Source organism: Bos indicus, chromosome 26 (assembly GCF_029378745.1).
Source record: "Bos indicus isolate NIAB-ARS_2022 breed Sahiwal x Tharparkar chromosome 26, NIAB-ARS_B.indTharparkar_mat_pri_1.0, whole genome shotgun sequence".
NCBI classification, from domain to species: domain Eukaryota; kingdom Metazoa; phylum Chordata; class Mammalia; order Artiodactyla; family Bovidae; genus Bos; species Bos indicus.
The window spans coordinates 50,386,549-50,403,700 of NC_091785.1; the positions used below are offsets into that span (position 1 = coordinate 50,386,549).

Below are 17,152 nucleotides of genomic sequence, written 5' to 3' on the forward strand. Positions count from 1 at the left end.
GGGCGATTTCCACCCCTTGAAAGCGAGCACGAGGAGGAGCGGGAAGTCTGAATACGCCCTAGCTATCAAAGAAATCGAATTTGTCCTTAAAGCTTCCCCACAAAGAAAGCTCCAGGCTCAGCGGCTTCGCCGGTGACCTTTAGCAAAGGTTTAACGGAGAAGTGACACCAAGGTCGCACAGACTTTACAGGAAACGGAGGAGGAGGGAATACCTCCAACCCACCTTATGAGGCTGGCGTGAACCTGCCAGAGACACCACAAGGAGGGAGACTCCCGGCCAATATTCCCCGTGAGTATAATGAAAATCATACGCCGCACGGGCGCTCGGTCCATCAGTCGTGGCCGACTCTCTGCGACCCCACGGACTGTAGCCCCCAGGCTCCTCTGTCCACAGGATTCTCCAGGCAAGAATACTGGAAGGGGTTGGCATTTCCAACTCCAGGGGATCTTCTCGACCCACGAATTGAACCTGAGTCTCCTGCAGCTCCTGCCCCCGCATTGGCAGGCGGATTTATTTTTTTACCACTGAGCCGCTCGGCTCGCCTCAAAATACCAGCAAATTGAATTCAGCAATATCTAAACACAAACCTAATAACGTGAGACTGATTCTTGTTCAAAAGTCACTCAGTGCAATTTACCTCGTTGGCAGAATAAAGGAGTTATCTCCACAGATACAAAAGGCATTTTGCAAAATCCAACAACCATTAATGACTTTAAAACAAAAACTCATCAGAGTACGAAGAGAGGGAAACTTCCTTGGTCTGATAAGCGGTCTTTGAAAAAGCTCAGCTGACATTGTACTTAACAGTGAAATAGTGGACGCTCTCCCTCTAAGATCACGAAAAAGACAAGGAAGCCAGCTCCCGGCTCCTCTAATCGACATTGTGCTAGATGTCTAGACAGTGTGAAAAGGCATAAAGTTGGTAAATCTGTCTTCGTTCACAAGCAACATAGAAAACCCTATGAAATCTACAGACAAGATATCAGAGTAGGTATCCTGCACAGGGCGATGGGATACAGTCAGGATGCAACAATTTATTTTTAGAAAACACAAAATATGCCTGCAACCCCTGCACAGTGAAAACTATGAAGCCATGCTGACAGAAATTAAAGACCAGAATAAATGCGTGAAGTGCCACGTTCCTGGACTGGAAAACGCTAAATGTTAAGAAGTCTGTCCTTTTTTAAGTGATCAAGTTTCATGGAATCCCAACCAAAATCTTAGCTTACTTTAGGAGCTGATAAACTGATTCTAAAATTTACAGAGGAAGGCAAAGAATCTAGCATAGTGAAAACAATCTGGAAAAAGAACAAAGTTGGAGAGCAAACACATCTGCTTTCAGTCACATTGTAAAGCTACAATAATCAGCACGCTGTGGCATCGGCGTAAAGACAGACAAAGAGATCAACGGAGCAGAACAGAGCCAGGAAGAGGCCCATGAGTTCAAGTTCCAGAAAGATGCCAGGGAACACTCCTGGGGAAAGGATGATCATCTCAGCAAGCGGTGCTGGATCACACAGACATCAGACCGCAGAGGAGGAGGAGGGGAGAGAAGGAAGGAGAGGACGGCGGAGGGAGGAAGGCAGGAGAAGGAGCAGAGAGGCCGAGCCCTGGCCCTGGCGTCTGAGCAACATAAACACCAACCTGAAGTGGAGCGTGAACAATGGAATCACTACAGCGGAGTAAAAGTATTTCCACGTCCATCCTGTAAATTTGAAAGTGATCACATTAAAGAACTGAGGTTACCAGAGACCACTGTATGAACTGGAACTCCGTTTCCCTTTTAAGACCTCAGTGGAAAAGGTGAGAATCTGGAATGAGTTTCCTTTGGGAAAGACTGGTGGGAAAATACGGAAAACCCTGGCCATTGTCGAAGAGCACTGGAGTCAAAAGCAATGGAATTAAGCTCTAGTAGAGACAAGCTCGTTTCCACTCCAAGAGTCTGGTAGGTTTCAGTATGAGTGGTGAGTTTCTCTTTTTGTGTCTTTGATCTGGTTTCGTTCCTGTAATTCAGCCACTCGATTTTGTGATGGGGGAATGATATGTGTTTTTTGTACAAAAGAAAAAAATAACAGTAAAACCATAAAAGCTCTAGAAGAAAGGAAAAACAGTCTTTATGACCACGAGTTAGGTAACTATGCTCTAGACAGGACACAGAGGGAACAAACCCTAAAGGGAGGAATGAGAGAGAAGCTGGACTCCCCCAGATTAAAAGCGTCTCCTTTCCCAGAATGACCACTGAGGACAGAAGGGAATGACCTGAAACGCAGACTGGCTCCCCCTCCCAGCACAGGACCAGACTGGCCGCCAAGGACGCGGGGAGACCGGGTGAGACGCATGCACCCCGCACCTGAGGCCCAGGGCAGAGGCGCCCCCCCACTCTGAGGTCGGTGCCCTGGGCAGGGGCACGTCGCTTGTGCACTGACAAGAAGAACGTGAGTGCCTTTGGGAGAGAAGATGCTGCTGATAAAAGAGTAATTAACAACCTCCTGAACCTTTCAATTAACAGGATCCGCACACGAGCGAACCTACGCTCTCCAGAGCATTGCTTCTTTTTTTTTTTTTAAATTAAAACTACTTAAGTTTGTTCTGTAAAGGTTTCTTGAGATTCCATTGGACACACCCGCATGAGTCCAAGGCCAGGCCCACCCCGGCCCCAGGTGACCACCGTCCCCTCACCGTCTCAGCCCATGATGCTCAGTCCAAGGCTGCACCCCCAGGGCCTGAAGACGAGGGTCAGCCCAGGGAGAGGGCAGGCAGGACACGCCCCTGCCCTGGGAAGTGATCGACCCCCAGGTAAGCTGTGCTGAGCAAACCCAGCCCCCCCAGCCTGCGGCACAGCGCCCCACGGCTCTGACCTCACCTGCCGCTCTGCATGGAGCCCCCAGCCTTGGAGCTGGCGGGCACGGCCCGAGTGGGCTCCAGGTCCACCTGTGTGCCCGAGATGGCCATTCCTCGGCTGCAGCCCCCGTGAGCCGGACGCCCGCAGTGGGGGGATCATGGGTCCCTGGCTCCTGCCGTCCCAGCAGAGAAGAGAGGCAGAGCCCGCACACGGATCAGGCATGGGCCTTGCCTCCCCCCTAAACCCCGGGCCTCGCTCAACAGCCCAGGCTCCCCTGCAGCCGACCACGGGGTCCTTCCGAGGGAGAACCTCATGGGCCGCAACCACGTCTCAGCATCTTCAACAAGCAGGGAGATAGCTGCCAGGAGAGCTGCCCACCCCAGGGAGCCAGCCCCGTGGCACCTGCACCTCCACAGGGACAGGGGTCCACAGGGGGGGCCTGGGTCCACAGGGGGGACAGGGGTCCACAGGGGGGCCTGGGTCCACAGGGGGGACACGGGTCCACAGGGGGGACAGGGGTCCACAGGGGGGACAGGGAGTCCACGGGGAGGCCAGGGAGTCCACATGGAGGACGGGGGTCCACAGGGGGGACAGCCAGGACAGTGCCTGTGAGCCCGGCTACAGCGTGCACACCCCAGGCGCACACATTCCCACACACGCTGATGCTCACATGCACACACAGGTTAACCCCAGAACCCCAGGCTGTGCCCGGGTACCCTGCAAGTTCTCAGCCCTGGGGCCCCAAAGCAGGTGCTGGTGTTGGTGAGCCTGGCTGCTACCTCGGGATGGAGGGCGGGGAGGGGAGCTCGGGGCACGTGGGGCAGCAGGGACACGGGCAGTCAGTCTCTGGAAGGCAGAACCAAGGTGCCACGTGAGGGCCAGGCTGGGAGGGGGCGTGTCCAGTGTGGAGGGGCCACAGGGCACTTGGAAGGATGAAGTCAGTGAGGAGGGAGACTGCAGGGGTGCGGTGTGCACGTGTTACAGGACACACGTGTGACACACGAGACGGAGCCTGGGCAGAGAAGCCTGGAGTGTGGGAGGCAAGGTCCTCGCTGGAGGGATACTTGGGAGGCATGGCATACGGATGGTATTTGAATCTGTGAGACCGTCTGCGTGAGCAAAGCAGGAAAGGAAAGGAGGGGGCAGGAGCCCAGCGCTCCGGAGTCACCAGGGCGGCAGGAGGCGAGGCCGAGGCGCGCAGGGGCGTCCTGGGAGAGAAGGAAGCTGGGGGGTCCAGATGGAGACACGAGAACTGGGCGTCAGCCCTGCCCCCGTGCAGGAGGGCTTCACGAGGGCTTGGAGGCCGAGGGACAAATCCTGGTCTACAGGTGAGGGGACAGGCGCCCACGCGGACCAGTGCCCTCAGGAGTTCTGCTGATAACGGGGAACAAACGAGCGGGGACAGGGCACCAAGGGAAGCTCTCCACACAGGAGCAGGAAGCAGGCTGTTTACTCTCCCCAAGATGCACAGAGGCTGTCTTCTGGATGCCTGGCATCAATCTCCACCCTGGGGACACAAAAACGCCTGGTTCATGCTCAGCCATCCCTGGGAGCCTGTGCCATCGCGTGCCAACAGTTATGAAACGTGAACGGGGCACAGGGCGCAGCTCAGGCACAGCTCTGGGCTCCCCAGAGCCAGACCTGCAGGTCACTGCCCCCACCCAGAGCTGGGACCATGGACAGGCCTGCCTGCAGGCCTGGAGACAGACAGGCATGCCCCAGTGCGGGTGGAGGGGCCCTGGGTTAGGAGGGGACAGGCAGGGACCTGCACTGGGCCTGTGCAGACTTCCTCAAGGTCAAGAGTCTGGGCCTGAGGCTGAGCGGTGCGCTGGGTACAGCTCTGTGCTTTAAAAGGTCATTATCTCCCAGGAAGGGTGAGCACCCCCAGCGCCCAGATCTTGGTTTCTGACACCCTACCCAGAAGAAGGACCTGGGCTCCTGGGAGAACTGGCTGATTCTAGGGTTGGGTTGGGGAATACACAATGAGTCTGGAGCATGTTCTAGTCACAAAAAGTAAGGAAGTGCTCAGAAAGAAGCAAAGACAGCAAACAGTGAAGGCAGCAGGCCCAAAGGGCCAGGAGCCAACTGGGAAGCTTCTGATGGCCGGAGCTGGCCAACCCGAGCAGAAAGTAAGTCAAACACGAGAGCTCGGATTGCAACGCAAAGCACAGAACAGAGATCCATGAGTCTGCAAGGGCTCAAGTGAATGACTGAACCACAAAGCAAGCGGAAGAACACACAAAGCTTCTGTGCCAAAGAATCCCAAGTGATTTCATGTAGATACCTGCCCCTAGAGGAGGCAGACCCCAGCCTCCTGCCCCATGGGGATGGCACAGTGTGGACGGGGGGCGGAGGCCCCGACGGTGAAGACGCCTGACAGACACGACCTCGGCCAGGCGGTCAAGGCCAACGTCAGCAGCAGTAAGCCCAGCTGAGCATCTGCACCCTCAACAGGACGTGACGAGAAGAGCGTTTTTCCCGTAGTCTTCCTCCCAAAGACCCAAAACTGTCAAGGTCATCAAAACAAGCGCAGTCTGAGAAACTGACTCAGCTCACAGGGGCCTAAAGACGGACAGGAAGATGTCATGTGGATCCTGGATGGGACCGCGGAACAGAAAAAGAATGTTCAGTAAAAAAAAACAGCAAATCTGAATAAACCATGACTTCAGTATTTCTCAGAGTTACGGTGGATCATCTCACGTGTCACGCTGACTGGCCCGGAGCACCCAGGTAACAGTTCTGCGCCTGTTCTGGAGGGAGCTTCTGGGCAAGACGAGCAGTTGAACCAAGGACTCAGCAGAGGAGGCGGCCCTCCCTGATGGGGGTGGGCACTTGAAGACGCTCTTTGGAAGAAGAGCTATGACAGACCTGGGAAGCCTATTTAAAAGTAGACACATCACTTTGCCAACAAAGGTCTGTATAATCAAAGCTATGGTTTTTCCAGTAGTCATGTACGGATGTGAGAATTGGACCATAAAGAAGCCTGAGCACCGAAGAATTGATGTTTTTGAAGTCTGGTGTTGGAGAAGACTCTTGAGAGTCCCTTGGACTGCAAGGAGATCCAACCAGTCCATTCTAAAGGAAATCAGTCCTGAATATTCATTGGAAGAATGGATGCTGAAGCTGGAGCTCTAATACTTTGGCCACCTGATGCGAAGAGCTGACTCACTGGAAAAGACCCTGATGCTGGGAAAGATTGAAGGCAGGAGGAAAAAGGGACGACAGAGGATGAGATGGTTGGATGGCATCACCGACTTGATGGACATGAATTTGAGCAAGTTCTGGGAGATAGTGAAGGACAGGGAAGCCTGGCGTGGTGCAGTCCACAGGGTCACAAAGAATCCGACACGACTAAGGGACAGAACAACAAAAATGTTCGTTTACACACACACACACACACGTTATTATTCTATTTGTCTGGTGTTTGTCTAGAGAGCCCTGACTAGTACAGTATCGTCTCCCCGCTGGCTCCCTGGTCGTGACAAATGTACTATGTTAACATTAACATCAGGGGAATGAGGTGCAGGATATGTAAGAACCCTCTGCGCCACCTTCATGACTTTTCTGTAAATTTTCTGTGAAGCTAAAAATGTCCTAAATAAAGTTTACTTTAAAAGTCACATATATTCCGTGAGTGTCCAAGTATGGACTGGAAGGGGGTGTGAGAAGGCACCAATGGTTGTCTTAGCGCTGAGATTACATAAGACACCGAATTTCTTAATACTTTTCTTGTCACCTTTCGTTATATAATAAAAAGCTAAAAGGAATAAAAGATCACCCAGCAGCAGCATCTGCGGCTGGACGGCCAGCTGCATCATCTATCACCCAAACTGGGGCGCGTCTCCGGGCTGGAGCGGGTCCGCGGCGCTCCGTGGCTGAGTAGATGTAGTGAGGTCGGTCATGCTTGACGGGGGACAGCAGGCGTTGGCCCCAAACTCTCACTCCCTTCCCCCTCGCCCCGCCCTCCCCCAGGGTCTGTACTAGGTCCAGCTTTGGGGCTCTGCGGGGACCAAGCCGCTTCCTGTCTGCAGCTCTGAGTGCTGCGGGCCCCACACGGCCCAGGACCCCCGTCCGACTCGAGTCCCACCAGAAAAAGCGCCCAGGCCCCCTGCTCAGCGTCCTGTCCCGGAGGGCGGCCACCACCCTCACAGCGGCCCACCTGCCCCTCCGGGCCAACGCCAGGCAGGGCCACGCCATGGGCACAAGCCGGGCACCGACATGGGCACTGGGTCCACCCTTCCTTCAGCTTGTGACTCTTCACCCCTCCCGTCTGCCTCCTCTGTGCCCCTCTCCCTCTGCCCTCCTCTCAGCCCTGTGCTGTCTGCCTAAGGAGCTAAAAGAGGACTTCACAGGCACAAGATGACCTTGACACAAAGAATAAAAAGGAAACAGTGGACTCGAGGACGATGCAAACGCGCGTGGCCCCCGCAGCCCAGCGCAGCCCCAATCCGGGCCACCCGAGCGGCCAGCTCCCAAAAAGACGCACTGATGTCGCTGCGTCCAGCCGCTCCGTTTCTGTCTGGGGGCAACGCGGTACGTGGTCACAGATAACTGACGGGGCAGCCGCCCCACAGGAGCTGAGACCCCAGGGGCCACCCCTCACCAGCGACACGACTCCCGCTGAGCCTGCCACCAGCCCCGGGTGACTGAGCTGCCCAGGGGGCCGTGATGGGGAGGCCAGCAGGTTTTCCCAGCTCCACGGATGTCACGTGGAGCAGGTGACCCGCCCAGATTCCCAGCCGCAGAATCAGGAAACACAGTATAAATATTGTTGCTAAGTCACTGAGTCTGGGGGTTGTTTACCACCAGACACAAAGAGCAAACAGGCTGCCCGGGGGCGCTCGTGGTAAAGAACCCTCCTGCCAGTGCAGGAGACATAAGAGAGGCGGGTTTGATCCCTCAGCTGGGAAGAGCCCCTGGAGGAGGGCGTGGCAACTCACTCCAGTATCCGTGCCTGGAGAATCCCATGGACGGAGGAGCCTGGTGGGCTACAGTGCGTGGGTCGCACGGAGTGGGACACGACTGAAAGCGACTGAGCACGCACACACGCGGATAACAGACCGTCCTGGGGTGCGCGGCCAGGGCCAAGATCCCGCTCCTGGCTCCCAGGGCCCGAGTCTGAGGCAGGAGGCTGGGAAGCAGCACCCAGCACCACGGACCCCACAGGGCGGGAGCAGGAAGTGGGGACTCGTGTCTGAGAAGCCCAGCAGACTCCAGACCCGAGCACACGGCACGGCACGCCCCGGGTGTCAGCGACAGGTCCCGCCTGGCGAGTGGAGACAGAGCGCGTCTACACCCCAGAAACAGGAAGTGCTTGGCTATTTTCAATAAATTGGGGGCGACACGGACGCCCACCCACACCATCTCCTTGGCTGCAGGATGTAAATAACAGCAAGCCGGGTTTGCACGGCATCGACTCTGCGGGGCCTGCGCCGGCCAAGTGCTGGAGGCCACCACACACTCAGTCACACCTGGGGGTGTGGAGGGCGGGCGGTGGGGGGAGTGACCTAGGGGCTGGGTGGGGCACGCTGATCTTGCCCAGCACCCTGGTTTCTAAATAAGAGATTTCAGGTCAATGAGAAAATAGCTTATGATGAAGCAGGCATCCTGGTTTTTAAAAATAACAATGATTTTATTAATTGTAGCTTCTCCCCAATTGTCTCAGATTCTGAGCATTAAAGTAATTCTGCATGCTGGCCACAGCCAGCGTTTAGGGAAGACAGAGGAGCCCACTGTGGCCTCCAGGGCGCCGGCCAGCGTGCGTCCACCCCCTGGGGCGGGACAGAGGTCTAGAGAGGGTGACGGGTGACCACCTCCCCCCGCCCCGGGGAAGCAGGGACAGGGCTAGAGGAAGCGTGCCAACAGCTGTCGGGAGCAGCAAGGTCCAGTGTCCACTGGACTCTTGCCACCTAGTAGAGATGCTGGTCACCAAAGTCTTCCCTCTCCATAGATTTATCCAGAGACGGCAGAGCAAGGCAGGGACTGAGAAGCACACAAGGAGGAAAACTCTGATTGGACAGGAAACATGACGTCAGAAGAACAAACGCCAAATCTGGTTCTGAGCACCCCACCCAAAGGGGAATCTGGCCCAAGGCCACGGGGCACAGACCCTGAGTGGGGAACCACTGGGCTGGGGGTGGCAGGCGGGCAGGGCTGGGCCGTCAGAGCAGCCAGGACGAGAGGACACAGTGGCCGGGGGTGGGCGCAGCCCTGAGCCACCCGCCTCTGGCAACACGCCTCCCCCAGGCTGGCTGGGAGTCGGCGGAGGCTGAGTGCTCATCAGGGAAGGAAGAAGTTCAGGCTGTGGCATCGGCTGCAAACGCAGGACCCAAAGCGCCACTGCTGTTCCAAGCGCGTGTGTCCACGTGGTCCGCAGAGAAAAAGAGCAACACAGAAAGAAGAGCAAAACTGAAGAGACCCCTCGGCAGGGAGAGCCGGCCTGCGTGCAGACGAGGGAGAGCCAGCCTGCGTGCAGACGAGGTGCCGCCCGTGGCCAACGGCATCGCCCCGCGGAGCGCCGGGCAGGCAGCACCCTGGTGCCCCTGTGCCTCGGGGCTGCTGCCCAGGGACCACGCCCCCGGGCCCCGCCCCCCACACTGTCCTTACCAAGCCCCCCATCCAGAGCGGGTCCCCTCTGCGCCTAGCGCTGCTGCCCTCCCCGGGGTGGGTGGGATGTTGGACGGAAATACAGAACCCGAGGCCTCACCCGAGGCCCGACAAACCAGCATCTGCACTTTCACAGGGTCCCAGGGACTGGGGGCCCTGGCAGTTTGGGAAGCTCCTCCGAGCCGCCCCGACCCTGCTCGGAATAAACGCCTTGCCTCCCTCCGACCGACCTGGGGCCTCGGGAGGGCTCATCCTCAGAGAGCAGCCCCAGACAAGGCTCACCTCCCGTGCATCCTTGCAGCCCGCCTCAACTGGAAAGACAGGTGGTTAAATGTTTAAAAGAAAATCAACTTATTTTTAGCATTTTAAAACACACAGCCAGATGGATAGACACTCAGAGCTGACATTTGTTACATAAAAGCACGACAGCGAGTCCCCGGTCCATCCCGGACCAGCCTCGTCAGCCTCGCAAACACGTCAAGCTCAGGGCTGCCCCACAGCCCCCGGGACACCCGGCCCTGCACCGGGGAGCCGGGGACCCCCGCTGGCTGGTAGAGGACCCCAGGCTCTGCAGCCACTGCATTTCTGCCACCAAGGCCCCGCGTTGTGGGGGAGGCGGTGAACCGCCATCAGCCTGGGCCTCACAGAGAGCTGCCCCCGCCCCGGCCAGCCCCGCTCCCCAGGGTCGGGAGGGAAGGGAGAGGCACCTATTGTAAGTCAGGTCCACGCGCCACTGGACGAGGACTCAGTGACAGGGCCGGACTGACGCTTCAGAACCACTGGGCCGGCCCCCGCGCTCAGCACTGTGCACTCCGCTGCCCCCAGCTCTGGGCACACAGCAAGGGAGGGTTGGCACACACACCTTCCAGTCACCGAGTCGTTCTTGGCAGGTGACTCGACCAACCAACCAAGAAGTCTGGGAAAATCAACTCAAGAGCCATGAGGAGCCTCCGCAGAAAACCACACTCAGGACAGACAATCTTTGAAAGTTAAGTTTTCCTTCATACCAGCACCAACCAGCGTGGAACGTGACGGGTGCAAAGATCTTGTTCACAATTCAACAAAAACAGGCAATGAATGTGCCCAGTCTAAGCACGTACAGGGCCCGCGGGAGGAAAAGCCCTTCTCACTGTGTCCAGTGTGAGTCCAAAATGACCAAAAGTCGCAACGAAAAAGTGCAACCACAGAAGCACTAGAAGAAACTGCAGGGTTTTGACTGAACGAGCGTCACGTACGGTGCGACCGGACACGGAGGCGGAAAGCCGCCAGGAAGGAGGGAGCATCACGTACGGCGTGACCGGACACGGAGGCGGAAAGCCACCAGGAAGGAGGGTCTTGATGAATCTGACCGCACAAAAATTAAGTGGATGCACGTGGGGGAAAAAAAAACTAGCAGCACAGAAAGATGAACGACCCCGCGGCCCTTCCATCCTGGGAACCGTGGGAAGCACAGGGCAGCCAACAGTCCAGCGGGAGGCCAGGTGCAGGGGTGCGTGCGGCGCGCAAAGTCGCTTCAGTCGTGCCCACGGAGACCCCATGGACTGCTGCCCGCTGCCTCTTCTGTGCATGGGATTCTCCAGGCAAGAACACTGGAGTGGGCTGCTTCCCGACCCAGGGATTGAACAAGCATCTCTCATCAGGGCAGGGCTAGGCGCTGGCGACTCAGGAAAGCAGAATGCAAACATGGACAGAAAAAGATGGCCGACCTTAGCAGGGAGCAAAGCAGTGATGCAGACTCTCAGGTGGTCAAACAGCAAGGCCGTCACCAGCACCCAGAGGCAGGGAGGGGAGACAGGAGGGCGTCCTCCTCCCCTCTCCTCCCTCCTCCCCTCTCCTCTCGCCCTCCGCGTTCACCACAGTCATGCTTCCTTGTCCAACACCAGACTCCCCACCTCCTCATTTCTCTGGGCACCCCGCACCTGCCGCAGCCACGCCCATTGGGTCACCACCGTGTAACAAGCATCCGGGACAGCGGCATGTCCCAGGACGGCTCGTCCCCAGGGAGCTGGCGGATGCAGCAAGCTGCCTTCCGTGTGCACTCCTGACTCAGCAATGTCATCCCCAGGAACGTGCCCTAAGGAAACAATGTCGAGTGTACCACGATGAACACACAAGAACACTCGCTGCTGAGTTGTTTACATATTGATCCCTGAGCTCCAGCATCCCCCAGCCCCACCCCCAACAAATCCAACCTGGATTTGGGGGCAGGGAGGCATCCACAGTTTTTAAGAGCATCCTTTGAGTCTAGTTCACAGGACTAAGAACAGCCCTTGGAAATTTAGCCAACAAGGGATCCTTTAGATCGACGAGATGTCACAACACCTCGCTAAGTAAAAACAGCAGGTTTAGACAAAACCATAAATGGAGCACGATCCCATTTCTGCACCGAAGCCATAAAGTGTGTCTCTACACGACCGACGTGTGAGTGCATTCTAGGGAGGGCTGGGGCAGGCGTAGCTCGGAGGCCTTTCTGGGCTAAAGTTACCAAAGCCTCGGTTTTCCTATTTAGGACAATTTTAGGGAAGTCTAAACTTTTCAGAAATTTGTACACTTTAATCCCTCTATAATTTAAGACAGGTTTTATAAGTTTCATAAAAGGTTACGAGACTCCGGGAGCCCCAAGCCCCACCCTACCGCCCACCCCACCCTGCACGCCGAGGACTGGCCCTCTGCCACCCCGCGGAGCTTCAGTTCCAGGTCTCCAGGTGAAGGCAAACCTCCCGGATGGCCGGTGGTTCCCCACTTGCAACCTAATTCCGTGTTAGGCTTTAGAAGAGCCAGACTGCCGAGAAGGGCAGGTGCCCCCCACCCCGGGTTACTTGTCACCCAGCTGCTTGGGGAAGGTGCTGGAAGACATCCAGACAAGAGGGATGAGGGCGTCTGACCAGCACACGGCAGGCTGGGCAGAGCAGCAGACTGCAGGCCCCGCAAGGTCCACCCCTGAATCAAGCGCTCCCGAAGCCACGAGGGTGGGACAAGCGGAGGCGCGGGGCTGCAGGCAGAGGGAAAGGGCCCAGTGCAAGGAGGAGGCCCAGAGGACTCTGAACACGGCCCAGCACAGGCTGATCACAGGCTCAGACACCTTGGGGACACGGGACCTTCAAGGCCCGACGAGTCACAATTCTGCTTTTCAGTTGGCATCTACCTGGCACACCGTTAAACTGCACTCTTATTTTCTTTTTTCTTTTTCTCTGCATACCAAATTTGATACACTAATTGGGTGTTTAATCTAAAAAATTCATCAGAAGGTCTCATATCACCATGGCAACCGGGCAGTCCCAGTAAACGCAAGCCCTCAGCACAGCCCTGTTACCTCTTTTGGCTCACCCGCCACGGGGCCGAGAAGTGTGGGACCTTGTCCGGGGAGGACAGCTGCCCGCCCTCAGAGAAAGGTGGGGTGCAGCCTTGCCCTCCTGGAAGACCGGCCCTCCTCCTTTCCAAAGCCTGCTCTTTCCATGTAAACAAACCCACAGCCTTCAGGCCAAGAGCTGCACACATTTTCTTTGCAAACACGTACTGTGATCCCCGAGCCGTGTGCACCCTGACGATGGCACAAAGACAGAATCAAACTGGAATAAAGTGGCCGCCCCCAGGATCGCATCCACGGCGACCAGACCCAGGGTCAGTCCTGGCCCTCTAATCTCACCAAAGCCCAGCTAGGTCTCATCCTGAGGTGTTCAGTTTGGAGACCTGGCCACCGAGCCCAGGGGTGGGCGAGTGACTGACAGGCACGTGTGCTGAAGAGCGTGCACCTGTTGCCGAAGCCAGCTCCCACCTGCACAAGCCCGGAATAGCCGGCACCTCTGCTGTCCTGCTTCAGGCGAATGGGGACAGCGGAGGGGGGAGAAGGTGTGAAATAATTCCCAAATCAGATTCAAGAACCACAGATGCATTCTGTGCTCTTTTTGCCTCTAATGTTCCTTGGATTCTGAAACCTAACCCTCTGAACAGGTAGTAAAATTCTACTGTTCGAAGCTGAAGGCAGCCACTGGGCTACATCAATGCCTCTCTGCCTGCATTTTCTGCCTTGGACAGCAAAATGCAAAGACATGAGAGAGGGCCGGCTCTGGGCCGACACCCGCGGGTCCTGAAATCAGATGTATTTCTCAGGCGTCTTCTGATCCTGCCCCTACAGCCAGAGCTGGATGCAGTCGCTTCCTGATTCCTTCCTAATTCACCCTGGGCTTTCTACACTTAGAATATTTACACTCAAAGACATGCAACATATGAAACATCCCCAGCGGTAAGTTGTGCCCTAAAGTTCAGAACACAAAGACAGGTCTCCCCAGAATACACTGTGCGGGCGTGATCGGTCCTGAAGGCCTCGCCCCTTGATCATGTCCAGACACCCAGGCCCCCTCTCCGCTGACCATGACCCGGCTCATTGGAACCCAGCTTCCTCCAGACCTCCCCCACCCTGCCAGGCAGCACGCTCCCCTTCCCTCTGTGAGGACTGCCGCCAGGCTGCACATTCTCCAACACTGGCCTTAGGTCATAGTATTGTAATTTCCTATAATGCTTAAATTATTTATCAGAAATAAATAGCTTGGGCTCCTTGGCTAAGCTGTGCTCTAAAATTATAAAAGATCCATCCTACCCGCTGCAGGCTGCCTACAAATGAAAAATGCATATTTTACTATTTTAAGAAAATGTCAAAAAAAATCAAATGTGTCATCTTATAGCATTGAACTTATCTGCATGACATCTGAGAGAAGAGCTGCATGCTTGCCTGTGGAAGTGTCACAGTGCTCAGGGGCGGGCACTGCCACCTCCCCCGGGGGTGCTAAGGGAAAAGCCCTGTGCCCAGCAGGGCTCAGGGAGGCGTGCCCACAGGCCTGCCTCGGTCTCCTGCTTCCCACTGGCGCCCACCTCCAGGTCACCAGCCTTACCTGCAGGGGGAACTCAGGGCAAACTAGTTCCCAGAAGGGAAGCTTTTCGCACAGAGGCAAGCCTCCACCACACATCTGAGTGCAAAGGTGGGCACGCCCGGAGCCACGCTGCGCGGTCGCCGGCTCTGAGAACTCCGAGGGCCGGGCCCCCGCGCCACCTGTGGTCGGGTGTCTCCCTTGGCGAACTGGGCACCCCTCAGGTGCAGAGGGGCAACCGAGCGCGCGCACCGCACAGTAAAGGAAAACGCAGACACAGCGCCCTGGCTGCAGTGGGGTCCACCGATCCTCACTCCCCGCGGCTGGAGGGCCTGCTCCGCCCGCCGCGCCGCTGCCGGACACGGGGGACGCGCGTGGGCACCGCAGGCACCGTCCGCGAGTTTCCTCGGAAACCGAGACGCCCCGGAACGTCTTCCCGCCCCGGGAACCTTGGTGCCCCGAGGCACGGAAACCCTCCCGCAGCAGCCCCCCTGCGAGAGCGCGCGGGCTCCCCGGCGGCGCGGGCCCCAGTGCGCTCCCCAGGTCCCAGCCGCGCGGCCCTTCTCACCGTCCTCCTTGTCGTCAAACACCGGCCTCCGCGCTGCGGCCGCCGACATGGAGGACCCCATCCTCTTCTTCCACTTGCTCCACTGAAACAGGGGGCGCGGCTGCGCGCGGGCATCGCTGGAGTCCCGGGCTCGGGGCTGGCCGGAGGTGGGCGGCGGCGGGGCCGGGGGCGCGTCGGGGCCGGCGAGGCGCCCGCGGCCGAGGGGCGGCGAGACGGGGGGCGCCGCGGCGCTGCTGCCCCTGCGCTCGGCGCCGCTCCTCATGGCCGGACCGGAGTGCGCACCGCGGCCGGAGTCCGGGGCATGGCCCGCCCGGCGGGCGGGGAGCGGGAGCGGGAAAGACAGGCAGCGCCCGCCTTGCGCCCCGAGCTCGGCGCTCCCGGGTCCCGGCAGCCCGGTCAGCTCAGCCGACTGCGAGGGCCGGGGGCGGGGCCGGGGCGGGGCCGGCAGACAGGAGCCGGGGCGGAGCTAGCGCGGGGCGGAGCTAGCGCGGGGGCGGAGCCGGGAGGCAGGGGCCGGGGCGGGGCGAGGGCCAGGGGCGGGGCCGTCAGGCAGGAGCCGGGGCGGAGCTAGTGCGGGGTTGGGGGGGGCTGGGCGGGGCCGGAAGGCGGAGCCGGAGGCGGAGCTAGTGAGGGGACGGGGCCGACAGGCAGGATCCGAGGCGGAGCGAGGGCCGGGGGCGGGGCCGGCAGGCAGGAGCCGGGGGCGGTGCCAGTTAGGGGCGGAGCTAGAGCGGGGCGGGGGCGGGGCGGGGCGGGGGCGGGGCGGGGGCGGGGCGGGGCAGGGCCTGAGCGAGAGCCCTCCAGCTGCCCTGGGTACCCGCCGCCCACCACGCAGGGGCGGGTGCCGCGCATAGCGCCGCGGCGGCACAGACAGGAGACAAGAAAGGGGTCCCTCTGGCCTTGGTGGATAAAGGCGGCCCGCGAGCTGCTGCCGCCCGACCCGGGGCACCTTAAACCTCATCCTGAGGTTCTGAGTTTGGCGAGGCCGCGCGCGGGACCCGCGAAGGGGCAGCGGGAAACGGCTGTGCGGAGGCCAAGGCCAGATCACCGCCTTGCGGCCCCACGTCCGGGGCCGATTCAACGCTGCGGCTGCACCAGGGCCGCAGGGAAAGAGGGGCGCGGCGGGAGCAGGCCCGGGGAGGGAGCCCCTCCCCGCGCGGCCGGCCCAGACCCCGCGGCGAGCTCGCGCGCACACGCACGCACGGGCGCGCTCGGGGTCGAGGCGACGCTGAGCACCTGCGCCCGCGCCCTCGGATCCCCTGGTTGGGTCGCTGTGGTTGGGTCTCCCTCCGGTCGGGCTCTCAGTGCGGCCGGCCGGGCACGGGTCGGGACGAGAAGCTCCCGGAGCATATCTGCGCCTCGGGCCGGCCCGGGAGCCGTGTGCGGCATATTGCGCGAGGAGTGGGGCTGTCGAGGCTCGGTTTGATCTCCCCGCACCCCCATCGCAGGGCCAGGAGAGACCTCGCCGGTAAAGCACAGCAGATGGCCTACGGAGATGGCTCCCGGTACCACCCAGCCCTGCGTGCTTGACACTTGGTCACTGAGGGCTTGCTTTTGTTGAGTTCTCTGACTTTGACTTTTGGAAGCCTTCGCCTCCTTAGGTTCCTTCCCCAGGAAGTCCCGAAAGGGCCTCTGCTGCCCCTGGATGAGGGCAGACCACCCACCCGACCTGCAAGCCAGGACGCGAGGACCTGCGAATCTCTGCCCCCGCCCCCTGCCCAGGGCCCCCCGTTCCTCCGTGGACACCCTTCAGCCACACTGGCCCTGGAGCCGCCCCGCGCCTCACCCCTACCCCCTCAGGTTGTGTCTCTCAGTCTTGGCTGTTCCTCCCTCCGCGGTAGGACTAGGCCTGTCCCCGACTCCACCTTTGAAATTCCGTGGAGCCCCTTGACCAGTGTGGGCTGATTGACCAACAATGCAAGGTGAGCAGAGGTGATCTGGGTCACTTCTGAGCCACACTTTAGGGCCAGTGTCCAGACTGGCCGCACACGCCCCTTGGCTCAGAAGGAGTCCGGATCACTGGGGGACCACCTTCCAACCAGCAGTGGATGAGCAGAACAAGGGAGAACTTGGCCCCTGTGGGAAGTCACTGAGGTTTGGGGGTGCACTTGCCACAGCATAAGGTGGCGGTGCATCCTACCTTGAGTTCAACCCCAGGGAGGCGAGTTCCCCACGCTGAACAGGAAGGTGGGCAGGGTGAGGACAGGGTCCTCTCCGCGCTATGCCAGTGACAGGAGATTATGGGTGGCGCAGTCACCAGAGAAACGTGT

At 58.9% G+C, this 17,152-nt stretch overlaps 1 protein-coding gene across 4 annotated transcripts in view; it reads right to left on the reverse strand.

Annotated features, from left to right (window-relative positions):
- Window positions 1-15,302, reverse strand: part of STK32C (serine/threonine kinase 32C) — a 71,868-nt gene extending 56,566 nt beyond the window's left edge. For 2 of the 4 annotated variants that reach the window (XR_011564350.1, XR_011564351.1), the window contains exon 1: window positions 14,883-15,301. Coding sequence is in view for 2 of the 4 variants with exons in the window: in XM_070781135.1 (XP_070637236.1) it covers window positions 14,883-15,144 (262 nt within the window). In the remaining 2 variants the exon portion in view is untranslated. Of the gene's footprint in view, window positions 1-14,882 lie in introns of all 4 variants that reach the window. The other 2 variants (XM_070781135.1, XM_070781136.1) reach the window with 2 other exon arrangements.
- Window positions 15,303-17,152: the final 1,850 nt, after the last annotated feature.